General features: G+C 38.9%; 3 protein-coding genes across 7 annotated transcripts in view; 2 read left to right on the top strand and 1 right to left on the bottom strand.

Moving 5' to 3' along the window:
* The first annotated feature begins 11580 nt into the window (after positions 1–11580).
* LOC6648494 (protein diaphanous homolog 1) lies at positions 11581–12937 on the top strand. 2 transcript variants are annotated; one of them, XM_047011132.1, is made up of 3 exons: positions 11581–11654; positions 11906–12013; positions 12084–12937. In XM_047011132.1, the coding sequence occupies exons 2-3, from the start codon at positions 11914–11916 to the stop codon at positions 12467–12469; spliced, it is 486 nt and encodes a 161-aa protein (XP_046867088.1). In that variant the 5' UTR covers positions 11581–11654; positions 11906–11913; the 3' UTR covers positions 12470–12937. The 2 variants fall into 2 exon arrangements, with proteins under 2 accessions (XP_046867088.1, XP_023035091.1); XM_023179323.2 differs by lacking the exon at positions 11581–11654 and adding an exon at positions 11696–11792.
* A 620-nt stretch (positions 12938–13557) lies between these two features.
* Positions 13558–19885, bottom strand: part of LOC6648496 (interference hedgehog) — a 33091-nt gene continuing 26763 nt past the window's right edge. For 3 of the 4 annotated variants that reach the window (XM_047011476.1, XM_047011474.1, XM_047011475.1), the window contains 5 exons: positions 16194–16871; positions 15942–16121; positions 15693–15871; positions 14847–15161; positions 13558–14710 (listed from right to left, as the gene is read on the bottom strand). In XM_047011476.1, coding sequence (XP_046867432.1) covers positions 14066–14710; positions 14847–15161; positions 15693–15871; positions 15942–16121; positions 16194–16871 — 1997 coding nt within the window. In that variant the 3' untranslated portion in view covers positions 13558–14065. The remainder of the gene's footprint in view (positions 14711–14846; positions 15162–15692; positions 15872–15941; positions 16122–16193; positions 16872–19885) is intronic. The other variant, XM_047011477.1, reaches the window with a different exon arrangement.
* Positions 17040–19581, top strand: LOC26529385 (regulatory protein zeste). Its single transcript, XM_015177250.3, has 3 exons — positions 17040–17925; positions 17986–18539; positions 18623–19581. Exons 1-3 carry the CDS (start codon positions 17525–17527, stop codon positions 19426–19428), a joined length of 1761 nt encoding a protein of 586 aa, XP_015032736.2. The 5' UTR covers positions 17040–17524; the 3' UTR covers positions 19429–19581.

Below are 19885 nucleotides of genomic sequence, written 5' to 3' on the forward strand. Positions count from 1 at the left end.
TTTTATTAGTAGTTTTTATCCCTAAACGCATTTATCGATGCGATTTTCGATGGATAAGTGCAAAGTCTGAAATATTTGAAATCTCTTTAGCAAACATTTCTTAGTGCCATTAAATAGCTAGAATCAATCTAAACTTTAGATCTAATGACAAAAAAAAAACTGAAACAGAACTTACCCAGAAAGTTCGTTTCTCGTTCTTTTAGAGTTTTGGTGAGTAATTCAAAATCTCGAAAAAATAAAATAGTTTTAACCCTCTGATTAAGTTAAATAGTTTAATGATAGTCGATTCCTATTACAACTAAATTAATAACTAAAACGTGTATTTAAAAGTAATTTAACTGCCGAACTACAGTCTAAGCAAAATAGATAAATTGACAAAAATTGAATTTCAAAAATTCTTTGAAATTCACAAAAACTCTTAACTTTGCAAAATTTTAACCGATTTTCAAAAGTGATAATTTATTTTAAGTCACTTAATAATTGAAACATAAATCAGGTTGATCCCTTCAAATGAGATAAAAAATGTCAAAGAACGTTAAAATTTTGTAAAAAAAACATGAAGCTCTAATTTAGTAATATTTTTGAGTATTTAAAAAAATCATTTCATTTTAAAATAATGTTTTCCAATCTGCATTAAAATGTTGAAAACTAAATTTTTTCCAATTTCGTAAAAAATTATGATTTCATTTTTCATCGCGTAGTAAATAATTTATTTTGAATTTCCAAGTGTTTGATGCCATTTCAAAATGTGCTAAATTGTGATCGTATCGAGATATATGTAACATTTTGAAATCAGTTAAAAATTGACCAAAATATTGTCTGAGGAAAATTGCTGCAATCACGAAAGATTATTTGAAAAATATCTGAAATATTGTGAAAAAAGCCAAACTTTGTCAATCTGTAATACATATTGCTTTTTTTTCGACCGATTCTCAAAATTCATATTTCATTTTTCTAATTCAAAATTAATCTCTTAGTGTGCATTAAAATTTTAAAATCTAAAATTTAGCTAATTTATTTATATTTTTTTCAATATTTATTGCTTCAAATATCCAAATCATTATTGTCATTTCAAAATATGCTAAATTACAATTAATTTGAAATATAAATTTTTAACTTTCAGTAAGAAATGGGAAAAAATACAGTCAGATTAACCAAAAATTTTAGTTTAAAAGTTCTGAAAAAATAAATAAAAAAAACATCTTTTCGAATCACTTTTGATCGATTTTCATTACGTTCTAACTTTTACAATGGATTTGGGCTTTCTAATTGTTACAGGCACCCGCACACTGGCTTAATCCGGCACTGATTAAATGGTTTTCAGATCTTAGATTTTACAATATTGTACTTAAATAAGTTATATGTATTTTATTTTTGACTCTTGAAACCAATAAATTGTTATAAAATCTATAGAAAATGTAAATTGTGATCATTTTTATATACCTATATATATACATATGTATTCCAGGATGATTAAAAGAAGCTCATTTATGTTTAAACTATGACTGAAGAAATTTTAAATTCTTTTTTTTTTATGAAGTTTTGAAATTTTAAACAAATTTAAACTACATTAACAAAATGTCAGTATCATGATGCAGCTTCCAATCCAAAATGGTGATTTTTAGAAAAATTATAATTTAAATGACGTAATAAACAAAATTCACAAAAATATTGTTCCAATTAAAACATAAATTCCATGAAATCCTGAAGCCACATATAAAAAAAGTTGATCCCTAAACTGAATCGGCAATTGTAAATGGAGCTTCAATATATTCATGAGCTTGAAGAATTGTGAAACAAACTCCTAATAAAACATAATCCTTGAGTTGTTTGTAAATGATTACTTTGTATTAAACTATTTAAGCCTAATTAAGTATACGCTTATCTTAAGCTCATACCTCTTCCCCTCTATCTGCCTCTCTCTCTCTCTCTCTCTCTTTCTTTTTCCCTCTCTTGCTGAATTTACATTCAATGTTGGCAAAAGTCTACATAAATAGGAAGATGAATACTTTTTTAAGCATTATCCTGCGCATTTCCATGACATTCTATGCTAAATTGGCATTAATGACGTGCGGAGTTGTTGCATTTGCTTCGTGCTTGCCCCATGTTTGCACTAGTTTTGGTTGGCAAGTCTATGACGTCACCATCATGCCCACGTCATCAGTGGAAGCAGCAGCAGCAGCAGCAGCAGCAGCAGCAACAGATCCAGCTTCAGCTGCTAAAACGAGGCCATGAGGTGAGATTACTAGTTAGTTTTTAGGATAGGGGAGAGAGGTTGAACAGTCCTGGAAACACCATGCAACATGCAACATACATAGGATATTGGCTAGGTACGCATTTATCTATCCCATGAAAATTGCACCTAATTGATTGATGAACCATTTGGACTAAGGTCAGTGTAAATGCGCTTGCTTGTGCACAAATTCAATTGGACATGCACGTCATTGGTCTTCATTAGCCCAACAGGCCGATGGATGGATGGATGGATGGGAGATGGAGATGGGAACCCTTTTTGGCCACCACCAGAATCTCCCCCATTCTGGCAAATGAAGGACATCAGCGAACCATGGAGTCATCATTATGATGATGGTGCAGTCACGCCGGCTGTCGGGGGTCGGGGTTGTTTGGGGCTGCTCTCTCTCTCTCGCCCTCTCTCTCGCTCTCTGTCGGAACTCTGACGTAAGTTGTCGCCATGGATCACCTTGAAATTCTCTGCTGCAATTTTGTGAATGAAATTTTTACCATTGGCGCCCAACCACCCACCACCCAACCACACTCCATCCTCTGGCCTGGTGAACGCGTCATCAATGGAATTGCAGGTCGGTGACAATATGAATGTAAAGCTTTATACATAAAAGAATAACATAAATACCAATAAATGTTCAATTAGCCAATTGGGTTGACTGGAAGAATGAATTCAACAAATGTCAAAGTGTTGACAACTGACAAAATGACTTTAAACTGTATGAATTCGAGGACAAAGAAACATTTAATTCTTTTCATGTTATTCCCACTGAATGCCATGACTGAAACTATTCAAATAGATTAGACTTAAGCTCTGTCCAAATGGAATTTAAATACTTTTGCCAAAGTGAAGATTAATTGACAATATTTTTATTATATTATGTTTTCATTTCACTGTTATGAGTATAGAAAGGTCAAAAGTACTTTTGGAATTTGAAATGTTATTGAGTTAGTCGAAATTTGTTATCTAAAAACCATTTCTTAGGCCAAAAAGCCTTTTGGTTGACTTTTAGACCAGTATAACAGTATAACCAGTATAACATAAATACACGAAATTCATTAAACTTCCCATAAGATGTTAATCTTTAGGAATATATCGTACTATAAATACATATAACAGTTTGATGGAAGTTTTCTCTGTATGAGAGAATTAAATACTATTGGAGGTTTTATAGAACCAATTGCTAAAACATTTGGTATAACAGTTTTATAGCAGTTTGCTATAACAAAGGAGATCAAGTTTGATAAAACACTTTGGTATAACAGTTTCTATAATAGTTTGTTTTAACATTTTGCATAGTAGTTTCATATGACAGTTTGATGACAAAGTAATACGACTTTGATAAAGCACATTAACAGTTTAGTATAACAGTTTGATATAACAAGTGAGATAAACAGTTTCATAACACACTTTGGTATAACAGTTTCTATACTAACAATTTGTATGACAGTTTGTATAATAGTTCTAACTCTTTTACATAGCTTTTCAACAGTTTAATAAAATAGTTAGAAATAACAAGTGAAATCGACAACTTGGTATAATAGTTTAGATAATGGTTTGGTAAAGCAGTTTGATATAACAGTTAAGTATAGCGCTTTTGGTATAACCTTTGAATATACCAGTGGAATTAAACAGAAGGATATGAGATCGATAGCTTAATAAAACACTTTTGTATAACAGTTTAATAGAACAGTTTGAAATCTAAGTTTGCATAATAATTTGGTATGACAGTTTTATATAAAAGTTTCGTATAACAGTTTGGTATAGCAATTTGGTGTTAGAGTTTGATAAAATCGTTTGACACAACAATTTAATATGACAGTTTGGTATAAGAAGTGAGATCAACGGCTTGATAAAACACTTTGTTATAACAGATTAATATAACAGTTTGTATTACAGTATGAAATAACATTTTCGTATAACAGTTAGGTATTACTAACTTTATAAAACACTTTGGTATAACTGATTAATATAACAGTTTGTATTGCAGTATGATATAACAGTTTCGTATAACAGTTAGGTATTACTAACTTGATAAAGGACTTTGGTATAACAGATTAATATAACAGTTTGTATTGCAGTATGAAATAACAGTTTCGTATAACAGTTAGGTATTACTAACTTGATAAAGGACTTTGGTATAACAGATTAATATAACAGTTTGTATTGCAGTATGAAATAACAGTTTCGTATAACAGTTAGGTATTACTAACTTGATAAAGGACTTTGGCATAACAGATTAATATAACAGTTTGTATTGCAGTATGAAATAACAGTTTCGTATAACAGTTTCTAACAGGTATTACTAACTTGATAAAACACATTGGTATAACAATTTGTAATAACAGTTTAACATAACAGTTAAATATAACAGTTCGTTTAAAACACATTGTTAAGGTACTTTTGTATAACAGTTTGTTATAACAGTTAAGTAGAACAGTTCACAGTTATTCAATCAACAGTTTGTGTATGTGTAATTATGTATCTTTGATGCAGCGATTCACCTTTCCCATCCATCTGATTGCTTTCGTCACCAGGCCAAGAAGCTTGTCATGTTTCCATGTTTCTACATACATACATATGTATGTATACATAGATAGATAAGTATGTATGTATGTGGCCTGTTCGTCAGTTTATCCTATTTACATAATATATTTACCTACAAGTGGAACGAATGGATGGATAGCCGTGCAACAGTTCGCCGTTTTCTCTATAGAAATACATACATAATACTAAATAATCGAGCACATATGTTTTAGCCATATGTATATCTATATGTATCTAGTATATATATATTTATCTATCCCAAGCTATAAGCATATAGACATGAATGTATACACACACACAGATATATTTACATACATATATTTGGCATAATAAAAATACGCTTCTTTCGGTTTTCTTTAAATTTTTCGTGTCTTTATTTTCATAAATACGTTTAGTTTTCAACTGTTGATGATTCTTTTGAGAATTATGTGAGAAAAGATGATGATTCTTAGAAATATTGGATACCTTAACTAAATAACATATTAACTAAAACAGGGTCAATTGCTCTCTCTCTCACTCTCTTCCCATTTCTCTATCTCTCTCTTTTTCAATCTCCAACTTCTGTGTGTGACCCCGTTCGTTTATTTTTAGAAACGCACTAAAAATACATACGAAGGTCGGAGCGTAATTGGCCAAATTGGAATGAAGACCGAATGAAGCAGCAATTGCAGAAGCAATACCGGACATGTTCATAAGGTCAAAGTGCCAACTGGCCCACTGCCCGACTCATTCATGGGTTGGCCCAACCTCCCCCGCCCCCTCCCACTCTCAAAGATTGGGACATTGAGGAAATGCGTCTTCATAATAGCAACTGGGAAAACGGGAAATGGAATGGAATGGTTTTTTGCGGTTTACAAAGAGGATTTTGTGCCAGCTCGTAGGCAAATAAACAGAACATGGAGCCCAATGCATTGGGCAATGTCAAACAGGTGTGCAGCCGCCGTCATTCTACGTCATTGCATCTGCACCAGGGACCAGTTCCAGCACCAGGGCACAGGTTTTGTTCCCGGGCCCCAAATCAATCATTCACAATCACAATGCGCCTGACGCCTGCGGCATGCAACATTTGCAATGTGTGGCACACTGCCTGAAAGGCCTATGAAAAGTAATCCACCTTCTTACACTGGGTCCCTCTGGAAGTCACATCATGGTGGCAACTTTTCAGTTCGTTTCTCTATTCTATTTTTGTCTTTAGAAAGTTTTTACAACCAAATTCTATATCTAGCATGGACGGATAAAGTGGAGGAGACACCGAAATATCAATCGTTGACTTCTGATTGCCAAAGTCCACTTATTCGTTTAAATTATGAAACTGAATACTCTTGAATACATTCACTACATTAAATTGTTTAAGTTGAAGTCATTCCTAACCTTTGTCACTTAAAAAGGTGTTAGAATCACGGTTTTTGTTATAGTCCCCTGTGGTTTTTCCCTTCCCCCCCCATTCCTTGTCCCGTCTCTGGCTGTTGTCTGGACCCCGCCTTTGGTTTTGCCTTTGCCCGTCTATTTCTACTAACATAGTGACCTAGTGCCGAATAGGGAAGAGCAAGAAAGTGGGCACGAACGAAACGAAACGAAACGAAAAACGAAAGCGAAAGCGTGACGTCATCAGTGGCATTCATTCACAGGATATGAAGGCAGCAATGAAATTTCGTTGTTTCCTCTTTAATTCGTTCGTTACACAGAGAGAGAGAGACAGAGAGAGAGAGAGAGAGAAAGGCAACCAGCCAGTCAGCCAGCCAAGGTGCGGCCTCAAACCAAGACCCAGACCCAGAGCCAGTACCCAGCTCCCAGTTTGAGTCGAGTCGAGTCGAACCGAGGACGGGCTGGATGGCAAACAAATGAAATTTCATTGAGAAAATGGCATCACACACACACACACACAGACACCAACCCCAAACATCCTCTGCAAAGGACACTGTGTGCGCCATCAGCGATGCTGCTGCTGCTGCTACTCCTTGTGCTGCTGCTGCCAGCGTCAGTCAGTTTCAAGTTGAGCCTGGTTATGGTTTACATTTGAAGCAAAACGCATTTGGTAGAATCAGTCGGAAATTCATTTCCAAACCAACCAGTTGTGAGCGGTAGAAACCAAAACCAAAAAAAGTTTAACCCAAAACATTCGAATTCAGACAAACATTAAAAGAGCAAACAAAATCTTGTTGTTTACAATTGTTTTTTTTTTTTTTGCTTTTTGTTATGTGAAGTGATGAAATTGAAAAGAAATTGAAAGTTACGTTTATATCCTGTCCTACGCATGAGTTCCACTAAGCAAGTTTTGGGCATATTTCAAAAACAAAAACTTGACACGTTGAGCTCGTCTGTGTGACAGAACGAACAACAAATGAAGAACAATAATTTGACAATTTATCAATATCTTTCACACATATACATATATCCATATCTGTTATACTATATAAACAAAATCGAATGGTAAGTCAGGGCAACATATGAACCGCTTTAGATTCTTTGCCTGTTGAATAGTTTATGTCCTAAATCCTCTAACTAAGTAAACAAGTTCAATTAAATTGTTTTCATTTATGGACAGTAAAATTAAGTAAGTTTACTTTTCGGCCAAAATTATTTAATTGACCAACACAAGATGGTAAAATTATTAAGTAATCGCTCTCATAATTTGTTAAGATTTTTTTAACCCTTCAATCATTGCGTGTATTAGTTTCTATATTTTTACATATGTTAATTTATATTTATAACATAAAAATTATATTTTTTTAATTTAAAAAATTCTTTAAAATTATTACAATTGTTTTCAGTTTGGGATATACATATATGGTTTAAAACTAATCAATTTAAGTTAACTCTATAATAAGAAAATTTAAAAAATATAATCAAAGAGTTAACTATAATAAGAAAATTTAAAAAATAATAAATAAAAACTAATTTGTTTATCTTCTTGTTTTTATAAGAACATTTCTTAAATTTTGTAATTTTCTTGCATTAAATTTTGCGGGAGAAAAATAATTATAAATATATTTTGTTATGAATTTGCACTTATTAAATGCTTTTTATTTTATATTTAACTGTTTTTGTTTCTTAAATTGTTTGCATTTTCATTTTGATTTTGTTTTGGTTTTGTTTTTGATCAACAAACAAACAAACAAACAATTTTGCCTACTTTCAGGCGTAGCAGGCAAAAACATCGCAGCTCGTGCAGCAGCAGCAGCAGCAGCAACATGTGACGAGCCTGCAGAGGACATTTACCTCACATTTGCTGACGTCATTGAGCAAGAAGCCCGAACACGTATCGAAGAAGAAGACGCTGAGAGAGATGGAAGATGCTGCTGCTGCTGCGGCTGCGACTCGGTTGCCCAGTAACCTAGTGACGATTAGTGCCGAGCCGTTGGCGAAAGGCGGCACGAACGGTAAGCCAACTCTGTCTGCAACGTCATTGTCGAGCCCACCAGCCAGCCAGCCAGCCAACCAACGAGTTGGTGGCGATGACAGGACTTTGGCGGGACTTTTGGTCGGTGTCGGAAATTGTCGACATGCCCTAGATATTTGGACATCTATTTTTAGAATATTTTCGCCTGCGCCTGCCCCTGCCCCTGCCCCTGATACAACGGAAGGCAATCCATTTGCCTACCTCCCCCCTCTCCCCCCCTCCAGTGGGTAAAAGATTTGTGTAATTAAGCTGCTCGCAATTTTACTGTCATATTTTATGGCAAGGATTTTTTTTTTGGTTTTGTTGCTTTTGTCTTTTTGCATGTTTTCAGTTTGATTTTTGTTTTTGGATTTTGTTTTTTTTTTCTTTTTGCAGTGACGTCGTAGCTTAGCGAAGGTCGCCTGACTATAAGTTAATGCCGTTTACCCCGCCTCTCTCTCTCTCACACTCTCTGTCTCTTCCGCCCCTCCTGTTGCCATTTTGTGGCCACCGCCTGCAAAGGACACGTGTGACGCGCACACACGAAGTTTTTTCTTCTTTTTTTTTTGTTGCTGTTTGGATCCCAAGACAAGACAAGCTAAAGGCATTTATGCTGTCAATGTGTGTGTGTGTGCGGGTGTTTGTGTGTGTTCACATTTAATTACCACATTGTTTCATGCATATTGATTGAATCGAAATCAAATTTTCAAACTTTAAAACGCAAGAAAAATGAAATAAATAAAAAACAAAGAGAGGTAATGGTTAATGGGCAAATGACAAATGAAGCAAGGCCATCTCAAATCAAGCCATAAATGGATTGTCCTGTCTGTCTGTGAATAAATGCATATTCAAATTGACTTGTCCCAATTGGACAGAAACTGATAAATATAATTCAGAATATTTAATTATTGTTTGAAATCTCTTTAAAAATAATCTATTTGATTTGCTTCGCTACTGAATTTAGTTTTAGTTTACATTCAAAAACTCAAAAATCATAAAAGAATTGGCCAAAAGTCTTTGAATAACTTTTCTTGGGATTTTCTTAAACAAAAGTGTTGCATACTTATGCGAGTCAAAACACAGACATGTGCAGAGGGCTGCCTCTGCCTCGACTGCGGCTTCAGCGGGGACAGCAAACAAATTATGGTTTCCCCAAGACGTTGGCAATCGACTGATCGCCGTTGGCCTCTTTGCCGCAGACAATCTGTCACTTGATACGGCAACGTTGGCGCTGCCAACGCGTCGCTGCGTCGTCGTCGACGTGGTAGTTGTAGTTGTAGTTGTAGTTGTAGTTGCTGTAGGCAGCGCAGCTTAAGCGTATAGATATACCGTTGTTACCTTTGTTGAGATTCCCCATTGTATGTTGTACGGGCGCAAGGCAGCGAAGCATTCCAATTGCAAACCTGCTGCCGTTCCGTTTCCTCTATAGAAAGAAGGATGCCATACAAGTGCCCGTTTTGCGGGGGAGTGTTGGGACAATGTTATTTAATTTTTTAACGCCCAACTCACGAACCTTCTCCTTCCACCGTCAGGTGTACTTACAGATAGGCCTGGATTGGGGGTATATGGACTGCCACGGGGTTTCATCAGTGATTGTTGGGTGTGTGCTCGATTGCAATTGCAGTTGCATATCTCCAGGCGGATCATATTTCCGATTGGGCTTCGCGACAAACGGTACAAAAAAATAAAACAAAACTAAAGTGTCAAGCACCCCAGAGCTCAGAGGGAGAGAAAGAGAGAGAGAGCGAGAGATAGAGTGAGAGAGCGACGGGTCAGAGACAACACAAAAACCTGCCTCAATAACTAAAGTTTTTGTTTTTTGTTTTTTTGTTTTTTTTTTTTATTAATTTTTCAACTGCCCTCATAAGTAGGCAGCTGTTTTTGTTTCTGTTTTTTGGTTTTACTTCTGTTCTTTCAGTTCTTTGTCTTCTTCACCTTTCTCCTTTCCGCTGTCGTCTCCGATAGCCACTCTAATACCTGCCTAATATTATTACACACACTCACACACACATATGTAAGTCTTCGCTGCAAAGAAGAAGAAACTCAACGTCAGCGTCGGCGTCCGCACCTGCAACTATAAAAGCGGAATACCGCCCAGTACCATGTCTCAGTTAAATATTGTTAATTGAACGATAAGCAACATCAACAACTTTAAGCAGAGTCGAGCACACCGCCCCCTCCCCAACCAAGTGCATTCATTTAAGTAAACATCTTTTTTTTTTCTTTTTTTTTTGTTGTATCGTCTTGAGTGTGCACCGAAAAGGATTGCCGACTTTCAGGCTTAGGAATAATAGAAATTTGAAAATCAATATAAAACAAAAACTAAAAGAAAAAAAGGACAAAATGGCAATCAGCCGTCACACTTCCTACGCCTACTTCACCATCAAATCAAATAAAATATTCAAAAACGTGCCTCCGACGACCCTCCAACTGCCTTCTCAACGTCCCTCTAGGCCCCCAGCTTAATTCCTTTTGTGTGGCCCACATTTAAAGCCTGGAATTTTGAACATATGTTGGCAGCGCATCATTTATTCAACATTGTGGCCAAATGTTGTCCATAACATCAACAAAAGTTTTTTCATTTTTATGTGTGTGTGTGTGTGTCTTTAATTTTCCTTTTTGGTAACCAAAATCGCAGACAAATCGTGTCGAATGTGTATGAATTACGCGTAATTCTAACGGTTATTGCAATCGCAAAAGCATAACGGTACTTATTGCAGCTGCTGGCCACTGCACAAGATTAGACTTAAGACTCTTGTGCGTGTGACAGCGGCTATTGTAAGAGGCCAGAAAACGACCAGAGCACGAAATGAACACCAAAACGAAAACGGATACATATATTCAAAAATCTTGGACAAAAAGAAGCCATAAAAACACTTTAATGGACCTCAACTAATCGGATCAACCATTTGTTTAATGCAAAACCAATTTGGTTTTTGCCTATTTCATTTAGGTCACATGATCTCTTGAGCACAAGTGTTTTTTCTTTTCCTATTTTAACTATTTTTCTATAAGTATTGAAATATAAATAAAGAAAACAATTGTTAGCCAAGGAATTGCAAAAAAAAAAAAAAAAAAAGCAAAGATAAAAACTGTTTAGGATAAAAAGGTAAATTTACATAAAAATGAGAAATTCCTTTTAAAAATATATTTGGTTTAAGTCTCTGAAGTTTAAAAATCATTCACGGCAATATACTAGTCATTAATTATTTTTTAACGCCCTTGAATTAGTGTTTTGTTTTTATTTATCCAGAGCACATTTTTTTAAATGTGCCCGCCCAGTCAGGTTTGCTCCGATAATGTCGACTAACCGATAGGCTTGCTCCGATAATGTCGATTAACCGATATGCGTGCTCCGATAATGTCGATTAACCGATAGGTTTTGCTCCGAAATGTCGATTAAACGATAGGCTTGCTTCGCGTTAACATGCCGTGGCGCCATCTATAGGAACTTATGTGCACTACTGGGCAGAGCATTTGGCAGTGAGTTTTGTTTATATTAATTTAATATTGTTAAAAGACTATTTTGCCTGAGCTTATGAACTGAGTGTTATTGGATTGGGTCAGATATTATACACTAATTGGATTTGTGCTGGCCAATTGTCATCGCACTGAGCACAAGTGAGAAGGAAACATTTAAAGTGAAAGGGAAATTGAAGAGGAAACGCAATTGAATGGCTGGGCACGGTTTTTGATATTAAATTGAAAATAATCGTATAATCTGTGAATTACAGAGATCATCATGGCGCCACCATTACCAGGAATTGATCAACTACAGCAGCCTCCTCCTCCGCCGCTGCCAACAGGGCAAAGTGTTTTGCCACCCTCGGGGGCTTTTCCTGGTACACAAGTGTTTTGCATCATCTCTTGTGTATCATCATCTCATTTTTTTCACTTCTGTTCTGTTTCTAGGATCTCTTACACCTGGCTGGAATGATCCGCCACCACTTGCAATGGACAGCTCAAACAATCGTCGGCCACGTTTGGATTTGCGTAAACGTGTCGCCTATCCCATGGATGGCAGCACCATCGGCAGTAATGCCATTAGTGTCGGCAATGCACCACCCTTGGATATGGCAGCAGGCTTAGCTAACCCACTTCGTCCTGTGGCAATGGTGCCGCCACAACGACAGGCTCCATATGTGGACTATGGCAGTGGCAGTACCAGCAGTAGCAATAGCGGCAGCAGCAACAACAATAACTCTAGCACGGACGCGGCTCGTTTACCCCCCGTGGCGATAGGCAGTGGGGATTTGTCCAAGGTTCCCGTGGCCATGGTGCCACCGAGGCAGAAATGACCCACTATACCCGTCTAGCCATAGCCTTAACCCCCTAGCCAAGTAGAGAATATAACGATATAAGTGGACGACATATTCGTCGTGTGTAAGAAGTAGTGAGTGGAAAAGACAATTTGACCATTGATGAAAACAAAAAAAAAAAAAAAAAAATCATTAAAGCCAAGAAATGCCCAAACAAAAAATAACACTCGTTTCATATTTCTATGCAAAAATCGAGAAATACGTGGAGAAATACAGGACTGCCGTGGTGGAAAGACTCTTATTGTTAATATATTTACTTTAAATAGTCACTTAGGCTTTCGATCAGAGATATATGTCGGATATAATGATCAACATTCGATAATTACAATTACGCTTGATTACTAGTAAATTGTCATATTGCTGATGAAGTATTTGTTAAATGTAAAATTCACCTGATGCCAGATTAATCTATAATAAAATAGAAAGTAAATAAATTCAATAATTATAGTTTTAAAAAAAGATAATATACTTACCAAGTATTTCAACGATATCGCAAATTAATTACCGTTAATTACAGAATTAACATTATGCGACTGCATTTGACGAAATGCCGAAATGCGGGCAATGCTTCCCTTTCGCTCTCACGCACTTCAAATCATTGAGCGCGACTTAAGTATGCGTGAGAGAGAGAGAGCGTTAACTGCAAGCCCCACTTAAAAAGAGAGAAAGAGAAGCTAATGGAATGTTTACTCTCGCTGGCTTTACTTCGAAGTTCGAACAACCGTTCGGCTGCAATCTGTGTGAAGAGGCGAGATTAAAAATCATTTTCTTTTTCACTCGCACTCATAGTTTTGCTTATATATCTCGCATGCTCTCTCTCTCTCGCTCTGAGAAATCTGACTAATCAAAACAAATACAATCTTTTATCATTGAATATAAACAAATTTATAACAATTGAATCATAATTTTATAATTTATAATGCTGCTTCTTTATTTTAGTTTTTGTTGTGGTTTCTTTACTCTCAGCAGTCGGTGTATATGTATGTATATATGCAGCCCTTTTTATAGTCTAAGCTCTACTTAGATTAAAAAATGTATATGTATGTATATACTACCTATACATACATACATATATCTATGTATATAGAGTTAGCTATTTATATGTATTTCTGTATGTATAATCGAATAGAATATGATTAGTTACAAATTTGATGCTGTGTGAAATGGGGTGGTGATCCTTCACAAGCCGATTCGGGATGCTAGTTACATTTAGTTAGTATAAACTACTAAGGCTTAATCTAGTATAAGGCATAAATTAAACTAGTCAAAATCAATTCGAGTCGATCAATAAATAAGTAAAACTACATACATATATAATTACATTAATTATGAGATAAAGTGGATGAGTTGTAGGAAGAGGTGGATCTAATTTAACCCCTTGATGGGTATGGGGATGGGGATGGGGGGCCAAACTAAATGACTAAAAAATATATATATCTACATATGTACCTAAAGTTACATAATAATAATTGAATATAATATATCTATAGTTAAATAATGCGTGGGAACTTGATCTCTTTGTTGTTAGGTCTACGGAGCAGCAGCAGCAGCAGCAACAAATGTTGCTGGCGTTGGTTACACCTCAATACTGTTGAGACTGCCGGAGGAGATGTTATCCGTGTGGCTGCCCAGGCGTGTTCGTTTAATTAGAGCCCGCGATGGCATCGGTGAGCGCTGGACACGTGGACTGCCGGGCACAATTGGTATGCCAACAACACCTCCGCCTCCTCCTCCACCACCTCCTCCATGATGGTGATGCAGATGTTGGTGATGGGGTGGCAAATTGTTGTTGTTGTTATTATGATGGTGATGATTACCGATACTGAGATTGAGATTGGAGTGGCTGCTATTGTGCTGCTGCTGCTGCTGCTGGTGTCCACCAGCCGATGCCCGCCTCTGCCTTCTCAGCGAGGGTATGCGGGTGGGCGTGCTGGGCAGACCATTCTCATCCATATGGCCATAAGACTGCTGACTACGCACACTTCGTTCCATCATGGGTGAGGCAGTGCAGCTGGAACTGGGTGGCGGCGTCTGTTGATAGTAAGCGGCATGCGGAGGCACAGGCGGTGCTTGCTGCTGTTGATGGTGAGAATGATGATGATGCTGATGCTGATGATGATAGTCGAGTCGCTTATGGAGCAGTGTGGGCGTGCCGGGTGGATGATAGGGCTGAGCATGATGCAAACCAGGTTGATGCAGGGCAGCTGCCACAGCATTACTCTAAAGAAGAAAGAGGTGAGATAAGAGACGGAGTGAGCAGAGATTGTCAAGATTATGATAATATTCTCAATCTTTTTTTAGATGAACGATAGCTGATGGACAAAACGATCTTAACTTTGGTTGGTTTGGTATTTACGTTTACTTGCTTTGCCGTTGCCTGGCCAGGAGGAGATTGATGATTGTTGGGTTTCTTGGGCAGCGGCGGCAGCGGTTTATTTGGCGTATCCTCATCCACATCTTGATGAACATGATTATCATCACAGGCTTCCAATGTCTCGCACGAGGAGGAAGCTATTACCAGGCTTCCAGCATCAGTGGCATCCACATCGTTCTCCGAATTCTCCGTATTGGAGTTGGGTTGTTTCGATTTCGAATTCGAATTACTGATGCACTGGCTCTGGCCATTATTATTGGGCGGCGGCATAAAACGCAGCTCCATCACATTGCGATTCTAAAACATTTTCATTCCAAATGAAAATTCTCCCACAGACCACAAAGCATATGCATATATGTATGTATGCATCATAACCAGAAAATGACAGACAGAGAGACACACGAAGAGTGTGAAAAAGAGAGACAGAGAGAGAGAGAGCAACAGCAGATGCACCTTAAGCTCCTACAACAGTAGCAAGGGGAAAAGGAACTGATTCTAGTCGACTCTTATGTTGCCTAAAAAGTTTATTTTATTTACGATCACAAGAATCGACTAGAATATTGAATAGATATTTCGAAATACTTTCAATCTGCAATTAAGAAAGTTCAAAGCAAAAAGAAATCGATTCAACTACGGAAATGAAAGGGAGAGAGTATAGAGAGCGATAGAGAGCGGAAGAGGACAAGGATATCCCCATATAAAAGATCGAATAATTTTTGTTCAATTTTGACCAACCAACCAGCGAAAAGTATTGTTTTGTTTCAAACAGATGAGGAAAAAGCATGGAGATATTTCGGATATAAATAAAATAGAAAACTATCAACTTACCTTATCGCCACTAGCTGGATCTTGAGATGCTGCCAATGGATTGGGTGTGATATTCATGCGGGGTATGACACCATTCAGACGACGAACATCACCAGCCTTATGATGATGCGGTGCCACACCCAAAACGGCGGAGGTAACAAAATCCGCTTGTATGTGATCCAATTGCGGTTTGTTCTCATCTATAAAATCAATGGGCAATGGGCAATTTGGATTATCAGGATCATTTCTTAATAGAATTGATCTACTCACCTTCGGGTTGGGCAATTTTACGACGACGCAAACAGAGACAGGCCACAACAGTGGCTATAAGAAGCAGTAAACCACCGCCAGCGGCTCCAGCTATGACAGGATAAATTGAATTGCTGGCTGGTTTGATCACTGGAGCAATGGGCGTGGCCCCCGATGGTATACCATGATTGGACTGACTCTCTAAATGAACAAAAAAGAAAGTTGCGAAAATGAACAAGAATTATCTTCCAGGAAAACAATTATTTCACTTACTCTTGGTGCTGGCCTGGCGTATCACACTAAACTCGGAGGCGGAATGGGCATTGAAGGATTGCAACTTGAACTCATATGCGGTGCCCGGCTCTAGCATGTCAATCTTGAATCTCCGGGCATGACCGCCATCCACAGTCGCCTTGAGATATTCGCCAGCCGAGGCAGCCTGCCGATAGTAGGCGTAATAGCCATCAATTAGCTGGGATTGGGCTGGCAATGCAGCCAGTGACCAATGCAAGACCACTGCGGATTCGGTATATGGTTCTACATCTCGTAAGTCGGGCACAGGCAGATCAGATTTGGCAGCTCCATGCTGGAGGAAGAACTTTACGGAGGTGTTGCCCTCCTTGTTGTCGTTGTTCGAATAGACGGCCACAATGCGGAATCGATAATAGCGATCCGGATGCAGGCCCGTAACAGATGATGTGAAATTCTTGGCGCCACCGCCATCGGAGTGATCGTGACGATCACGGGAACGCTGCCGCCCGTAGGGTATATACTCATTTGTAGTCTGCCAATTTTCGCGTGCAATTTTTCTCGAGCTATCGCCAAGCATGCGATATTGTACCTTGAAGAACTGAATGGCCAATCCATCATTTTTGGGTACATTCCAGCGCAGCATGACGGAATCGTCGGAGAGGCGTGTCACATTGGGCCTAGATGGTGGCACCATGTTGGCTAAAACGAACAGAGAGCGGAGAGAGAAAGAGTTGTCATGAGTTTGAATTTAAATTATTTTGGCGCCACTGTCTCAATAGCGCCCTCTACTTTTTCTATGTGTGGCGCTGCATTCGACATCGATAACATGTTATCGAAATATCTGGCCACACTGAACACAACACCTCCTCACTCACTCAAAAGTATCGAAAACAGCTTCATACGCTATTGAGCCAAAAATTTTCGCTCGCTTCTTGCTGCGCTACGAAATCTCAAGATAAAACAGAAGAGAAATATAAACAAAAGCCAAAATAAAAATGCTACGATCAAAAAGGCATTTGATGGGCTTCAGTAGCTAAGCATCTCAATCAATTAAATTGCCAAATGTTCAGCTAGTGCTTGTAGCTGCCAGAAGAGAATATAATCGTCAAACCACACAGTGCAATAATAAAAAGAAAGATAGAGAGAGAGAGAACTTCACTCGCGCCCCATCTCGCTTGCACTCGCACTCGATAGCGCGCCATTCGCGACTCGACGACGACGACACTAGCAGCAGCGACAGCGACTCTCTCTCTGAGTGGTGTGTGTATAATAGCAAACGAGTGTAATTCAGTCAACCCAGACTCAGAGGCTCAGGCTTGGGACTCTGAGGAGGCAGCGGAGGAGTTGTTACCATGTCCGCTGTGGGTGAATCGGTTGCTGGCGGCGGATCATCAGTTGATGGCAACAACACTAATTCAGCCACTACTGTGGTTGTCGGCAATGGCAATTCTAGTGGCGGCGGCAATGCTGGCAGCGCCGGTGGCGGTGGTACAGCCTCGGCCAATTCCAATTCCAGCTCAAACAAGACCCAATTGCCCCTAACGCCCCGCTTTACCGCCGAGGAGAAGGAGGTACTCTACACGCTCTTCCATCACCATGAGGAAGTCATCGATATTAAGCATCGCAAGAAGCAACGCAACAAGTACTCGGTGCGGGAGACATGGGATAAAATAGTGCGAGATTTTAATTCCCATCCTCATGTTAGCGCCATGCGAAATATTAAACAAATTCAAAAATTTTGGCTTAATTCAAGGTAAGTTTGAGTGGCCAAGAGATGCAAGTGTTACCCCCATTTATCGTCTCTGTTTTATAGGCTACGCAAGCAATATCCATTTCGGGATGGCACCTCCTCACAGCACACATCATCCGGCATGGTTAAAGTCAATTCCTCATCCGCCCAACAGCAGCAGCAGCATCATCAACATGATGGTGTGAAAGTGGAACCGGAATATCAAATCAGTCCCGATCCATCTGAGCATAATCCACAGGCAGACACATTCGAAGATATTGAAATGGATGGCAATGATGTTAGCGAAATGGATGATGATCCCTTAGAGGCGGCCCAGCAGCAGCAGCAACAACAACAGCAACAGGTCCAAGAGCAGCAGCAGCAACAGCAGCAGCAGCAACAACAGCAGCAGCAACAACAACAGTCGGTTGTGGCAGCTGCTGAAATGCAGAAGTTGCAAGTCTCTGCTGCTGCTGTGGCCGCCGCCAATGCCAATGCCATGCTAACTACACATCCTCTGAATGTGGATCAAATAAGTGCTGATAAGTTATCGCTAACCGATTTGCTGCATTTCAAGACTGCCCGACCGCGTGAGGATAGCATCATATTGCAGATAAAACATCCCAGCGAGGCGACAGGTAAGACGACAAATCTTTACTCATACTCTTTTTGACCTTCCACTAATCTTATAACTGTGTCTTTCCCTCTCTCGCTTGTGTAGCCACCCAAATTCACACAATACCCACTCAGGGCCAACAGCATACCATGGCCACCATTACCGCGGGCGGCTACAATCAACAAATAATCAGCGAAATTAAGCCCCAACAGATCACACTGGCCCAGTATCAGGCACAACAGCAGCAGCAGGCTCAGGTGCAGGCTCAACAATTGGCCCAGCAGCAATTGGCTGCACAGCAACAACAGCAGCAGCAATTGGTGGCAGCGGCTCATCATCAGCAGCAGCAACAGGCAGCGGCCGCTGCTGTTGTCGTGCAACAGCAACAACATCAACAGCAGCAGCAGCAACAACAACAGCAGCAGCAACAACAACAATTGGCCGCAGCAAATGTGGCAGCTGCTGCCGCTGTTAAAATGCAATTGACCGGAGCCACGCCCACCTTCACATTTAGCGCCCTGCCCACAGTGACAGCAGCCCCCGTGGCAACTGGAACAACAGTAGTCGGTGGCCCTCAACCGAATCAGACGGCAACAGTCACGAATGTTAGCGTGACAACAGCAGGAACGGCCGTAGCCGCAGGCGGAGTAACTGCTGGCATTCCGGGACTAGTGACAGCTCCGGCCGATAATTATGAGGAGCGTGTAAATTACTTCAAAGTGAAAGAAGCTGAATTGCGTTGCAAGGAGCAACAATTGGCCACCGAAACGAAGAAATTTGAACTCAACAAGGTGCAGGATGAGCTTAAATATATGAAGGAAGTGCATCGTTTGCGTGTCGAGGAGCTTAAAATGAAGATACGCATCCTGCAGAAAGAGGAGGAGCATTTGCGTAAGAATTCCAATTCATGAGATCAACTGGAGGACATCAGCGATGTCGACAATGACGACGATGACGATGACATTGGTGGTGTAGTCGTAGGGGAGGAGGCTGAAGTTGAGTACATGGACATGTTGCTCTAAATTTAAATCTATATATACATACATGTACATGTATGTATATATATTATATATAATAGATATATGTAAATCTGATTTAATTTAATTGGATTTTAAATTTAAAAATTTAATTTTGTTTAAGAGTCTTTTTTTTCTGTGTAATTTTGATCCTGTAACTGTTTCTGTTTTTAATTAGTTTTTCGGGCGGGGCAATCTGGTCGGCAATATGTGGGCGTTGCCAGATTTTAGAAGATTAAGTCAGAGTTTTTACTCTATTCTATTCTCTCTATCTATATACATATTTCCTACCCCCCACAATCCCCACTTCCCTCGAAATGTAAATTGAATGCGTTTCTCTATTGGGAAATTG

Source organism: Drosophila willistoni (genome assembly GCF_018902025.1).
Source record: "Drosophila willistoni isolate 14030-0811.24 chromosome XL unlocalized genomic scaffold, UCI_dwil_1.1 Seg141, whole genome shotgun sequence".
Classification (NCBI taxonomy): domain Eukaryota; kingdom Metazoa; phylum Arthropoda; class Insecta; order Diptera; family Drosophilidae; genus Drosophila; species Drosophila willistoni.

Bases quoted from the DNA above. Each gene is read 5' to 3' on its own strand.
- LOC6648494 (XM_047011132.1), top strand. From the start codon at position 11,914: ATGGCGCCACCATTACCAGGAATTGATCAACTACAGCAGCCTCCTCCT. The intron at 12,014-12,083 runs GTACACAAGTGT...TTCTGTTTCTAG, and splicing joins ACCCTCGGGGGCTTTTCCTG to GATCTCTTACACCTGGCTGG.
- LOC26529385 (XM_015177250.3), top strand. From the start codon at position 17,525: ATGTCCGCTGTGGGTGAATCGGTTGCTGGCGGCGGATCATCAGTTGAT. The intron at 17,926-17,985 runs GTAAGTTTGAGT...TCTGTTTTATAG, and splicing joins AAATTTTGGCTTAATTCAAG to GCTACGCAAGCAATATCCAT. The intron at 18,540-18,622 runs GTAAGACGACAA...TCGCTTGTGTAG, and splicing joins ACATCCCAGCGAGGCGACAG to CCACCCAAATTCACACAATA.